At 39.2% G+C, this 14570-nt stretch overlaps 1 protein-coding gene across 2 annotated transcripts in view; it reads right to left on the bottom strand.

Moving 5' to 3' along the window:
- Positions 1–14570, bottom strand: part of RYK (receptor like tyrosine kinase) — an 82388-nt gene that overhangs the window by 25631 nt on the left and 42187 nt on the right. Inside the window, exons 6-9 of one of the 2 annotated variants that reach the window (XM_084902139.1) lie at positions 12251–12395; positions 6626–6726; positions 3082–3216; positions 1501–1587 (exon numbers count right to left, since the gene is read on the bottom strand). In XM_084902139.1, coding sequence (XP_084758265.1) covers positions 1501–1587; positions 3082–3216; positions 6626–6726; positions 12251–12395 — 468 coding nt within the window. The remainder of the gene's footprint in view (positions 1–1500; positions 1588–3081; positions 3217–6625; positions 6727–12250; positions 12396–14570) is intronic. The other variant, XM_084902140.1, reaches the window with a different exon arrangement.

The following is a 14570-nucleotide window of genomic DNA, read 5'->3' as shown; positions in this document are numbered from 1 at the left end:
TAAATTTTGAAAATATCCCACATTTTTCTTTCTCTTAAATACTAAGAATTATTTAAGCTCTTAGAAACATCAAATATAAATAATTAAAATTCTAATATTTTAAAGTCTTGCTAGTATTTAATTTATTAATATTAGGGAATAAGCCATATATAAATAATATTCTAACATATTTTGTTAGGAAATCTCTAATTAAAATATTTATGTAAATCATGCCCTAGCAGTGTGGCTCAGTTGATTGGGTACCATTCCATGAAATGAGTCGCCAGTTCGGTTCCCAGTCAGGGTGCATGCCCAGGTTTTAGGCTTGATCCCTGGTCGGGTTCGTGCAGGAGGCAGCTGCATGATCAATGTTTCACTCTCACATAGATATTTCTCTCACTCCCTTTTCCCTCCTCTCTCTCTAAAAAATTTCAATTAAAAAAAAATCTTTTAAAATTTTGATACAAATCAATAATTGAAAAAGTAGGTATCACATTTATCCATATATTCATGAAAATATAAACTAGTATTACAATACACCTTTTAGAAAAAAATCTGGCAATATCTTTCAAAATTTTAAATGTAGTATCTCTTGGGGCAGCCAAGTATAACTATGGCTATTCATGCAAAACTATACCAAGACATACCCACACATGGCCACATGGATATCGATATTTTCTGCAGCAATATATGGCAAAGGCAGGGGCAGGAGGAAGGAAATTCACATAAGGTACAGTGGGTCATCTTTTAAAAAAAAAAAAAATCCTTATCTGAGGATATATTTCTATTGATTCAAGAAAAAAAAAAAGAGAGAGAGAGAGAGAGAGAGAGAGAGATAGAGAAACATTAATGGGTTGCCTCCTATATGTGCTCTGACTGGGAATTGAATCAAACCTACAACCCCTTGGCGCATGGGACGATACTCCAACCAACTGAATCAGGGCTCATCTTTTTTCTTTATAGTGTTCAGTACTGGGCAGGTGGAGAGAGAGGAGGGAAAATTATTAACAATGTTTTTCTAATTGAATTTATTGGGGTGACACTGGTTAATGAAATGATGTAAGTTTCAAGTGTATAATTCTATAACATATCATCTGTATATTTTACAATGTATTTACCACCCCAAGTAAAGTCTCCTGTCAATATTTATCACCCCTATGCTCTTCTATTCCCCCTCATCCCCTTAAACAATATGTGTTTTTTTTAAGGGTGAAAACCAAAGACTTTTAACTTAGGAAAACTATAATATTATATGTAGCAATAATGAAGTCAAGTGGATGCAGTTTAACTAAAAGCCTGAGTAATGTCTAATAAATGTTTAAGGTCATAATTTATTAGACTTCTATTTTCTAACCTTAATGAGAACTACCCAAAACTCTTTAATAGTCCCATATGAGCTAAATTAACCTGGACTGATTTATAAAGGTCTGGCACACACTGAGAATTTAAGGCAGAATTTAGCTGGAATAAGCCACCTTAGACAGGAAAGCTTTATGGAAATAGTATGGAAAAAATTCCTACCTTTAACTGTTTTTACAAATGCTTGCTTTTCTTTATTTGGATCTTTTTCATCTATTAAAATCCCATGGAAAATACGCCCAAAAGTACCTAAATGGGAAAGAAATGAAAGAGATCATAAAATAACCTTCATAAAATTATAAGTACAAAACTTTCTGGCACAATATAACTTAAACATAACAAGGGTATATGTGATCAACAACATTACTATAGCCCTGGAGTAAGAAGACCCAAATCTTTGTTTTTTTAATGACTGTTAGAAGTTCTTTGTTACTATGAAATAATTTGCTTTTGCCCTAGCTGGTTTGGCTCAGTAGATAGAGCAACAGTTTGCAGACTGAAGGATCCCAGGTTCGATTCCGGACAAGAGCACATGCCCAAGCTGTGGGCTCAATCCCCAGTAGGGGGCATGCAGGAGGCAGCCAATCAGTGATTCTCTTTCATCATTGATATTTCTATCTCTCCCTCTCCCTTTCTCTCTGAAATAAATAAAAATATATTTAATTAAAAATAAAAATAAAAAAATAATTTGCTTTCAGAAATACCAGATCTCACAAGTACATGAGAAATCTTTCTGAATTATTCTAAATAAACCAGTGATACAGCCAGGAGCACTGAAGCTCAGCAGCGGGGTATCCACAGAGGCATCTGAATTTCTGGGCTTAGCCTCAACACAATGACAAAGGAGAGAAATGGACTATTCTCATACATTCAAAAACAGACACAAAAAATCTGCTTCTGTTAATTACTATTTGCCATTGGGGACAGTTCAAGGTCCCCAATTAGCTGTGATTGACCTACTGCATCCCAACCAACAGATAAATTCAAATGACTCATGCATCCAAAACATTCCTAACTGAATTATGGGGTGGGGTGGGGAGAGTGTAACTCAGTATTTAACAACTTGAAGAGCTCAACAAAGTATTTACTATTAACTTCTGTCCTCTTCTTTCAGCATCTCTCCAAACAATATCCTAAAACTCAAAGCAAGGACAACAAGTGGGGAAGGAAAAGGTACTAATATCTATCAAACACCTAAATGTGTTGGTTCTTTTAATGTGCATCATTACATCGTAACTAGCCTAAGCGTAGAATAACACATCGTAACTAGCCAAACCTACAGAAGAGAAAATTGGACACAGAATATATGAAGTGATTTCTCCAAGGCTGTAGGAATGCAACTGGAAGTTGGGTGTAACTCCAAAGCTTAAGCACACTCCTTCTGCTGGAACCCCACACTATATGCCAGAGAGAAAATTACTTAGAATATTTCAAAGAGGCCTGCTAGGTTGTGATCATCTTTAAACAAGAACTAAACAGAAAGAAAATCTACTTTAAAGGGAACAAGCATTAATATAAGTGCTTCAATATACTTGAAGATCAAGACTTGCACCAAAGCTGTACTAAGTTGAATTAAACATCTAAAGAAGGGGGAAATAAAACCAGTTTTATAAAGGAAATAAATTATGCACTGCTTTCTATCCTTAGACATAAAATCAAATTCTTAAAATTTGAAACAAAAAAAAATTTGTTAGTGCTAACATTAAATCTTCTGTGAAAACCTTATTTTGAGATAATAAATACCTTCTTGCAGTACATCTTTTAAAGTTATCCTCTCCCTGGAGATTGCAATATCCTTCACCTTAGCTTTGGCCTCCAGAAGAGTGACACTTCGTAGGTCGTTTTTCTCTATTCGCAGGGTAGGATAACCTGAGGAGCCAACAAAGCCAAACCAAGAAATATAAATACCCTAAGGATGGCATCATGGTCAACTAGGTCGTTAGGACCTCAGGACTCAAGTCACAGGAATGAAGGAATGTGCACATACATGAACAGTCAAAATTACTTATGTAGGCCATACTCAATTTTAAAGAAACACTTTTCCACCTACCCCAAAATCTTAAAATGAAGAATTAAAATAAGAAACACTAAAAATAATGTTACCATCACCGCTACTTCAACTGACTTTCAGCCAAATGAAACAAGCTTTGATTCATGGAATTCAATTTAATCCATCTTATGGACTGTTTGCTTCCCAAAAGGTTTTCTAATAGAGTCTCCTAACAAAAGCACTTTTCAAAGGAAGAGATGTTTGTAAAAATGTCTAACAAAGTGTGTACTCAATTTAATCATTCTGATATCCACAGAGTCTATGTTTTACCATTGTGAGATTCATATTGGTTTTTCAGTTCCCTTAACTCTCACTCATTTTTTAACATGCAAAAAAACAACAACATTCTAGCTATAAATTAAAATTCTCATGCCTCCAACCCCCAAAATTAGAATAAAAGGAAGACCCAGTGTTAGCAAGGGGAAATTAGAATGCTGTCTCTAATGGTTTATTTGCTTTGGGAGAGGTTGAGAAGAAAAATCCCAGAAATATTAGTGGACCTACACAGTGGTCATCAATGGCTGCTAGAAGAACAACATGCAAGGCTTTGGGGAGCTTCACAATGGATGGATTAGCCTGACAGCCCGATGGCACTATCAGCAGCTTGACCAAGACATGCCTAAATGTAGGTATAATGTGAGTATCCGTATCTGTTTAATCCTGCTTAGAGTTCTCTGAGTTTCTTGGACCTGTGGTCTATTGTGTTTTGTTATTTTGGAAAATCCTTGGCCATTATGTCTTCAGATATTTTTTTCTGCTCCTTTTTATTTTCTTTTTTAAATTTATAAACAATTGCATTTCCATTGAGTTTTTTTTTTTAAAGTATTTGTCTTATATATAATAAATAATCTATCTACTTAAGGTTATATCCACAAAATAAGGACATTTTTTATTGATGGTGACTAAAAAAGTATTTTAATAAATAAATGTATTCCCACTGACTTTTTAAAAAAGTATTTTGCTTTCAGCTTATACAATAATTGAATTATCTGCCTCTTTAAGGTTATATCTACAATGACAAATTGACTCCCAAGAGCAAAGTCTGACATCTGAACATTACCAGTAAAAGCAATGTTTTGTTTATGCTGAACATTCTGGACTACTTTCACATCGATTATCCTATTTCCTGAGGAGCATACATTTCTTTTGTTGGTGGTGATGGCAATTACTGTTAAGATTTTTTTTTAAATTTATTTTCATCTAGAGAGCCCCTTTAACCACCCCCTCTTTTTTTTTTTTTTTTTTCTTGCCACTATTTTATTAAAGAAACCTGGTCAGTTATTCCAGAGAATAACTGACCAGGTTTCTTTATATCTGGCACTGCTTTTTCAAATATCATTTAACTTCTGTATATTTTATAAATTATAAATCATTTCTATAGCCTTGATTAGATCTGATTAGGTCCCGGTTAACTCTTGAGGGTGGGAGGAGAAACAAGAAAAGCCCAGGGCCGGTGCTTCACAAATGTGAATGCAAAATATCTACTTGTCCTACTTTTCGTGACTCTAGATTCAGGAGTGGGTTCAGGTGTGACAATCTGATCCCTCAAATGGTAAAGTTCACATTTCCCTTTCTTCACAGGGTTTTAAATATTGATGATCTTTTCCTGAATAAACATTTTATTGGGATTACAGATATAATTTCTAATTCTATGATTCCTTCCATATTTATCAGCTGAGAGTCTTCTGTGAGGAAACATTTTGCCTCATGAACCAGCACTGTCTGGTTACTCTGAAACACAACTCATGGAGCCAGTTGTCAGAGTAAGGTGTCTGTTGGTACCTTAGTTACCTGAGAACGATCAATTTTTTTAAAAGATATCATTATGATCTCGTGGGTTTATACAGTTTATCATAAAGCCCACTGCAGTCATCATCGTTTCAGATGTTCAAATGGGCCCGTTTTGGGACTCTGCAAGTCTTTCGCAGCTCCCTTAATATTTGGCTCAGCAACGGGTTATCTGGTCCATTCCTGATTCAATCCTGGAACCATGCATTTTGCCAAAGAATCCCGGTTCTTTTCACTGGGAAACAGTATTGAAAGACCACAAGAGGGCAGGAGGTGAAGAATAGATATTCTTAGTATTAGTTTACTAAAGAAAAATGCTAGCCCAAGGAAGGTAACGGTTAATACCTACAAGAACCTAATTCATCAACAGCACCAATGAGTGGAGCCCTGACTTGTGACCTAGTGTCTATCTTGATGTTACCTTGTTCCTTATTTGTACGGTGACTGATTCCTCTTTGTCTACATTAGGAGTGTCGAACTCAATTAGAGAAGGGGCCAAAATCTAAAATCCAGCCTAAATCGCGGGCCGAATGGTTTACTGAACAGTCATAAACTGACAATGTCATAAACTGACAGCGGAGTGCAGTGATGACAGCGCGGTGCGGGCCACATTGCAAGGCCTGGCGGGCTGGATTTGGCCCGCGGGCCTTGTGTTTGACACATGTAGTCTACATTATACTCTATGAATGATAATTTCCCATCTACAGTTCCAGTATAAAAACTTTTATCAAAATCCTGTTCAAGCCCTGGCCAGTGTGGCTATGTGGTTAGAACATCGGCCCTACACACTGTTGGGTCATTGGATCAATTTCTGGTCAAGGGCATGTACCTGTGCTGCAGGTTCGATACCTGGACCTAGTTGGGATATGTGTGTGGAGGGCAACCAATTGATGTTTCTCTCTCACGTCGATGTTTTTCCCCTCCCTCTCCCACCATTCTCTCTAAAAATATCCTTGGGTGAACTTTAACAAAACAAAACCCTTATTCAAAAAACAGAAAATCAGATCTCGAGCTCTCAATTCTAATAGCAGCTAGTGTCCTATCTAGATTAGGAAACAATGTCAAATCCTTACCATAGCCCATCAGACCATCAAACAATGTATTAAAATCCAAATCTCTGTCTTCATGCAGCTCAATGGCTTTACTTAAATACCTGAAAACCTACCTTCCAATTTCTATAGGAATGATTTTATAGTTCTTTAATATTCTTAATTTATGGAAATCTCCACGAAACTAAATATAGCAATTAAACTTAAATTTTATTTTTCACACTCCAATTGCCGAATGTTTCATTCAATGTTCTAGAAAGCAGAAGTTGAGGATCAGGCCTAATTCTACAATCAGACCCTATGTACGTAGTATGGTAAACATGTCCCATAACCACACAGGACCACTGACAGACCACGGACAACTTTAGTAAATCGACTTTAGAATTAAATTAACTCTTACTGGTGATAGGAGTTGCATTGTTGGGTGTGTCGGCTCTCAGATACTGAGTCGTCTGGGTAGATGGCTGAGACAGCCCTTGAGAACTGCTGCTGGCACTGATGCTGCAAATAATTAAGAGAAATATTTGGCAAGTCAGCTTCAATGAGAAATTTCCTTTCTCCACACGCACAAAAAGCATGTAGACATTATAACTAATTTAAAGTCCTGATGGAGATGGCAATAATGCATGGATCTCCATCACAAACGTTTCATATTGAAAATTTTAACAATCTCATAATACAAAGCTAAATGTTTTCTTTCCCTTCTACTTCCACAATCATCAAGCAGGTTCACCTATCAAAGTCATACAGAAATGTAGGTGCCAGTCCTAAGACACCACAGACAGTAGCCGCCCCGAACCTCACACCATGATAAACAATATGTTACGGAACTATAAATCACCTCTTACGAAAAGAGCCCCTGCCATTCTATTAGATTGTTTTTAAGGAAAGGAATCAGAAAAAGGGGTCTCTTTTAATGATGGCCCAAAATCAAATGGCATACAGATGGATGGAATAACAGAGCGTTTACAAATTATTATTATCGATTATTTTTGTTATTACTAATATTTTGCATCCCCAAGCCTTAGAATGACAAGGAAGCACAAAACACCCGTTTCTGGAGTGCTACTCAAAGATCACCCTAGAAAACAAAGTTGTTATAAGTCCAGGATTTAATAACAAGGAGGGAAAAGAAGCATTCCCATCCCCCCAAAGGGGGTAAATAAGGAACTTCAATTTATTTCCCACAAAATGGAATAAAGAAAAACCTATACCCAGGATTTTTTGAGGCTTGAGTTGTAATATGAAAACACTAGTTAAATATTCCCTTGCAATCAACATACACTAGTGGGAGAATGCTCAGACCCCAAATTATTTACTATCTCCAGTAGGTGGCACTCTTGTACCAACTCAGAATTCTTGAAACTAACTGTGGGTATACCAAGATGTTATGAGTATGTCCATGCCAATGTTTTGTTTGTTCAACAGATACTTAGTGAGTCCCTACAATGAGTAAAGCACTATGTTAAGTGGTTAAACGAACCTGTAAACCCCAGACTCACTGTTAAAAAAGAAGCAGGCAGCAGTCAGGGATCCACCCCTGGTAACTCTTAACCCCGTAATCTATATAAGGTAGCTGTATCACATGAGGTAGAAAATGGAATAAAAGTGTACGTTTTCTAGCACTTACCATAATAGTTTAAAACCAGAATAAATAAATTGCCTAATATGATTTTCATAAGCAAGTGAGATTAGTTATGGGGATATTAACTCTGTTTCAGAGTTGAAGTTAAGAGTTAGGGCAAACCATCATTTTCCTTCACAGCACTTATTACAATTTGTGTTTCTCTGAAACTTTATTTATTCATTCCACAAATACTTGTTAGGTGTCTACTACATGCTAGATGGTGTGCTGGGGACCTGGCAGGGGACATAACATGCAAAGACCCCCCTCGTGAAGCTGGGCAGCAGGGATTTATTTCTTCTTCACCGTCTGCCTTGCGCAGGCCGCTATCAGGCCCTGCGATTGGGAGCGTGCCTGCTTGTTCACTTCCTCCTCCCAGCACTGAAGCCAGCGCCTGGCACTGCAGGCCCAGCGGCCCCATCGCGCCTCAGTGACAGCTCAGGGAACAACTACGGACTCGATCGCTGAGCAGAGAAACCTGTACTTCCTTGTAACAAAAAGACAGAACAGTTGCTTCTGACACGAGTTGGTGACATATACTGAAAGAGGCAAAAAATTATTGGTATAATGCAGAGGTTGGGAACGTCCAGGCCGCGGCGACAGTGTAAGGCCCCAGAAATCATTTGGTCTGACCCTGCCTCATTCCCGTTACCTCATTTCTCTCTCAGTGCTACCAAGGCATTAGGGGTGAGTAATTAAATGCTTGACCAAATATAGCAGATAATTTTTAAGTTGATAAGTTTGCATGGCCCATGAATGATGTTATGAAATATCCAAATAGCCTTTGCAAAAAAAAAGTTTCCCCAACCCTGGCATAACAAAGTGGTTTTTGCCTCTCTCTACTCATTCATCAATCAACAAATTTTTCATCTAACATTCCTTTAGCTGAGACCTGTTAGGCACTAGATACAGAAACAAAAATAAAGCCGAAACAGGTTTGGCTCAGTGGATAGAGCATCGGCCTGTGGACTGAAAGGTCCCAGGTTCAATTCTGGTCAAGGGCATGTACCTTGGTTGCGGGCATATCCCCAGTGGGGGGTGTGCAAGAGGCAGCTGGTTGATGTTTCTTTCTCATCGATGTTTCTAACTCTCTATCCCTCTCTCTTCCTCTCTGTAAAAAAATCAATAAAATATATTTTAAAAAATAAATAAATATAGATGACCTCGTCACTAGTAATGGTGAAGTTGGTAGGGTAGTGGATAGAGTGGAAAATGAAGATATTGTGAAATAGCAAGTTCAAGTACCCCACAAAAGAGGAACGAACTTCCCTGCAGTTATGAACTAACAGGGGAAGGCTACAGAGTGGACAGGGTGCAAGCATCCCACTGGGGGAGGGCCCCGGAGTGAATGTGGCGAGAAGCTCTGCCTCTCAGGACAATCTCGCCTGACACGAGACTGAGAAAGAAAGGTCACCTTATGGTGCCAGGACAGGGACAGCTACACACATGGGACCCAGTGCCCCTGGCAGGAACAAGCCTGCGGAGTTCATTCTCTGCCTCTAAAGAAACTCCGTGTACAGCAGGACTCGGCTCCTGAATGCCTGGAATCGAGGAACTCTCCATCATTGCTGTCCCAGAAATTCCATGGAGCCACGGGCCCCATCAAACGGCACAGGGCTGCGGTGCAGGGGATTAGGGGAATTAATGGGGGTCAAGCATGTGTAACAGTGCAGGGCACGCAACAAACGCTTTGTACCATTACAATACTGAGCTACTGCAATAATGTCTCCTGCTGCCCTGCCCTGGTGCTGGCACTGTTATCCTGGAAAAGTTAATCTCTTTGAGCCTGTTTGTTCATCTTTAAAATGAGGACAATTTCACTCCAATAGGGGATGTGAGTGTCAATACATGTAAAGTGCTCGCACAGTGCTAGTAAACAGAAAGCACTCAATACAACGGCAGCCATTGAGATTTCAGTGGGCCCTGTGCAGAGGGAAGTATGTCTCTTAAATGCTATTGGATTACTGGATGGGAACTTTCTAATTACCGCTGTTAGCTTGCCAGGCACATAATAAACAGTGGCTAATAGAACAAAAAAAAGCAAAATAAATTAGTCCATCACTACTAACACACTGAACCTTTCTAAAAACAAAATTGTAATAATGGCCCTTAATTTATGTAAGTTCACAACATCCCCAGCATGTGCCTCTATTATCTCCGCTTTAGAGATGAGGAAAACTGACACATAAAGAGGCAACATAACATTCTTGAGGCCAGAAAGCTAGTAAGCAGGACACAGAATTCAGAGATGCTCTGGCTCCAGAGGCCAAGCTCCTAACTACTAGGCTATGCTCGGAAAGCAGGTGATAATGTAAGTTGCTTTTATTCAGGCAATGTCTGGAGACATTCACCTGAAAGCTAGAGAGAACTGGGACCAGTTCATGGGTGGTAACAGGCTATTTCCGCAGGCAGAGGGACATACCCCGAGGAATCGGGAAGCACCTGCACAACTCTGGCCTTGTGGGTTCCCAGCCCTGGCACACAGGCAAGCACTCAAGGAAAACGTGTGCATCGAGACTGACCTCGAAGTGTCATGCTCTTCAATGCCCCTCTAACTCTACCTGTTCCCTTACCTCACTGCTCCCTCGGTGCTTCCAAAGACCATTTCGTCCTCTATAGAACCGAAGTCTAACTTCAACACAACACTACCATATATACAAAACATACTCCGAAACACAGCACCCATGTATTTCTCTTTTCATTCGCATCTCCTTTCTTGTTTTTTCTCGACTCAGGAAAAGAAAGTAAAACAACGGGAACAGAGAGAACTTCAGGGCAGGTACTGAATTCAGCCAGGCTCCCTGTGCCCTGGGGCTTTGTTGGGCCACAAATGTGCTCACCCAATGTGTGAACAACGCTGTGTTAGGACTGGGGACTCAGCAATAAGTAACACACACTGCTCTCTAATTGGAAAAAGCTCACATTCTAGTAGGAGGACAAGTACACAGAGAAACGATTTCAGGAGGAAAAGGTATCATAATTGTTACCCCAAAGAAAGAGACAGAAGGAGGGGGAGAGACAGAGAGGAGAGCAAAATGGGTAATTGGGAGGCTTAGAAAAGACTTCATGAAAGAGAAGTGTGAAGAATGAACAGAGTTTGGACTGGTGGAAATGTAGGGAGCCTGTGGACAAAAGGAAATTCTAAACAAAAGTCCTGAAGGGCAGAGTGTAGGGCTGAAGTGAGGGACAAGTAACCACCTGACTAGAGCAGCTGGAAAGAACATGGAGAGAAAGGGAGAAAGGCTCAAGGAGGAAAGGAGATACATCTCTACATAAAGCAGAGATTTGACAGCCAATCCATGCTGCTGGGGATGTCTTCAGTCAGCAGCTGGGAAACCCTGAGGCAGGAGACAAGAATGGTGTCTTGGAAAAATAAAATTGTCTATCACTCCTACTTGACCTTTTACCCTATCCTGGTTGTAATGCCTTCCTTGTCATCTCTGACTCACCCAGGCTAGGACCAGCACCTCTGTATCCCACACAATAATACACATACCATAATCATCAACTTCATAAAACTTTTTAATTATGGGTTCATTTCAAAGATTAAATACCTGAAGCTAAGGGGTATAACATTAATTTTATTATTCCCAGCACTTAGCCTATGTAACCTAGTTTATCTCAAAGTCTACACGTTAAAATCATCCAGGAAGCTTTAAGAAAGAAAAAAAAAATGATGCCCAAACACCACCTCAGACCAATTATATCAGGCTCTCTGGAAGAGGAGACCCAAAAACTGGTATGTTTCAAAAGTTTACCCATGATTCTAACGTGCAACCAGGTTGAGAACGGATGGTTTAAATTAGAGCAGGTTCTCAACAAATGTTTACTGGGGCCCAGCCGGTATGGCTCAGTGGTTGAGGGTCGACCCATGAACCAAGAGGTCACCAGTTTGATTCCAGGTTAGGGCCCATTACCAGGTTGTGGGCTCAATCTCCAGTAGGGGACGTGCAGGAGGCAGCTGATTAATGTTTCCCTCTCACTAATGTTTCTATCTTTCTATCCCTTTCTCTCTCTAAAATCAACAAAAACATTTTTTTAAAGAAATGTTAATGGATGGATGGATGGATGGATGATGATGGAGGAACAAAGTAGGAGGAAGTAACAGGGCTATTTTTGAAAGTTACTATGAGTCTGCTGTAGGATCATATCAAAGGGGATGAGGCAGAAATTTTTATCTCAACTTCTTTACCAACTAATAATCTGTAATTTGACTTCACAAATTAAAAAAAAAAAATTAGAGAATCACAATGACAGCAATCAAAGAGACAGTAATTTTCCCTTTGCTTAGGGACTTGATTATCCTCCCTCTCTCCCTTGCACCACTGCACACCCGTGGGCTCCCAAGCAAATGCAGATAATTACTTTTATTTCCTTACTTTCCCAAAATATGTACAATACCTGTCATCCAGTTCAATCCTTTTCATACTATGAAGGTGCAAAACAGCTAATATTATTGCTACGAGAAATATTACTGCACAGCAAACCCCTACGCTGATATAAAACACACGCGTAGAAGTGGTGGGAGCTGCATGTACAGGATCATCTGAAACAAAAATGAAAAGTACATCAAGCTTTTTAAATTAACTCACCAATTGCTCTGTGACCTAATATACACTATAAGTATCCTGTTCTTTGTAAAAAAAGGTTTTCATTTCATGTGTCCATTCTCTGATATGATCAGTTACCAGTAGTGCATTGACGTAAGCTCACACAAATTTTTTAAATGTTTTTTCTTTTTTGTAGTTTTTTAGAAAAGAGTTTTAAATATAACTTTTGGTTAATGAGTATACAAGTCACAGCGGCTCCATATAATAAACCACCGATGGCGATGGCGATGCTGTATTGGCCAGCTCTAAGTGAGCTGGCCAATACAGCAGCCACTGGCCACCTGTGGCTACTATGCACTTGAAAAGTAGCTAGTGCAACTGAGGAACTGAAGAATTACTTTTATTTCATTAAATTAATGTTAAATAACTGCACGTGGCTAGGAGTTATCATATTGGACAGCACAGATCTCTAGATCCTCATACTTCCTCAGTAGTGATGCTGAAGTAGGCAGATTAGCCGACCACACTGCTCCCAGGAGAAGGAATATATAACACAGCAACCCCTATGTTTTAAGAACAACTATTTAGCATTTAACCTTCTTTTCTTTTGAGAGTAACAAATTATTTTGCTTATCTGTTTTTAAAGATAAAAGCAGAAAAATAAGACTATTTATGAAGTAAGATAATACCCAGAGTTATTAAAAAAAAGAGAAAGGAAGCCTCAGCAATAGAGAAAATAACTTAGAAGACAGAGTGACACACACAGAAGCAAACTGAGAAAGAGACAGAAAAATGAGGAACAGAGTGGAAGACAGAGACCAGAATTGGTGTGACTGGAGATTTAAGTGCGTTTTGATGAGTACTTACATGGTAATTCTACTGGATAAAACCTGAGGAATTTGGGTTTTATCCCAAGTGAGATGGGAAACCATTGCAAGGTTTAAGCAAAAGAATGACACACATTATCACAGTAGAAGAAAAAACAAAGACTGCTGACTGCATGCTGTGTAGAGAATGCTTGAGGGGAGGAGGGGCAGCAGAGCAGATGCAGGGAGAGTGAGAGGTCCAAGAAAGAGACAGCAGTGGCTGGAGCAATAGTGTGGAGCAGAGAGAGAAGTGAATGGATTGGGAAGCAGATTAACAGACCTTGCTCGTGGATTATACTAAAGTGAAAAGAAAAAGAGGAATCAAAGCTTTGACTTAAAGAATCAGGTGAATAATGGCACATTTACAAAGACAAGGAGGAAGTAGGCCAGGGAAGGAGGATCCAGAGCTCTGTTCTGTCCGAGAATACTTCATGCACATCTATGTGGAGATGTCAAGTGTGGGAATAAGTTGAAAGAAAAGGTAAAAGTTAGAGCTTTCAAGCCTTTGGGGAAAAGATTGCTTTCTAAAACTTAAACTTGGAGTCCACAAACAAGAAATCAGAACAGATTAATGCAAAGAAACCAAATGGCTTCTTGGTCCTCCAGACCTGATTGCACAAGTACAATCTAGTAACCTTTTATGGTACTGCTATTAAAACTACCTCAGGGAGAGTAAGTCTCAATGATGTGTCCATGTCAGAGAAGGAAAACGGAAGTTACTATCTAAATACAACCATTACCATAAAAACAAAAATCTACTTTGAGTTTCTGCTCTGTAAGTTTAAATAACATGGCATCTGTCTTTAAGCTGACATGTTCACCTGGAAGAAATTAGCTGAGGGTTAGGTCTAGGTCACAAATCAGATTTTCTAACCTGCTAAAGAGATGAAGATCTTACATGTATTTCACGTTCACACTTTAATTATAATCATTTGAAATGTGATATGAATTCTTGCTTAAAAATTTTTCTAGATCGCCGAAACCGGTTTGGCTCAGTGGATAGAGCGTCAGCCTGCGGTCTGAAAGGACCCAGGTTCGATTCCGGTCAAGGGCATGTACCTTGGTTGCGGGCACATCCCCAGTAGGGGGTGTGGCAAGAGGCAGCTGATCAATGATTCTCTCTCATCGACGTTTCTAGCTCTCTATCTCTCTCCCTTCCTCTCTGTAAAAAACCAATAAAATATATATATATTTTTAAAAAATTTTTCTAGATCACTTGTTATGAAACACTGGAGGCCTGATGCACGAACTTGTGCACCAGTGGGACTCCTCGGCCTGGACTGAGGGGTCAGGCCAAAACCTGCT

This window comes from Pipistrellus hanaki (assembly GCF_964339955.1).
Source record: "Pipistrellus hanaki genome assembly, chromosome: 13".
NCBI classification, from domain to species: Eukaryota; Metazoa; Chordata; class Mammalia; order Chiroptera; family Vespertilionidae; genus Pipistrellus; species Pipistrellus hanaki.
This window is presented reverse-complemented; position numbering and strand designations above follow the sequence as displayed.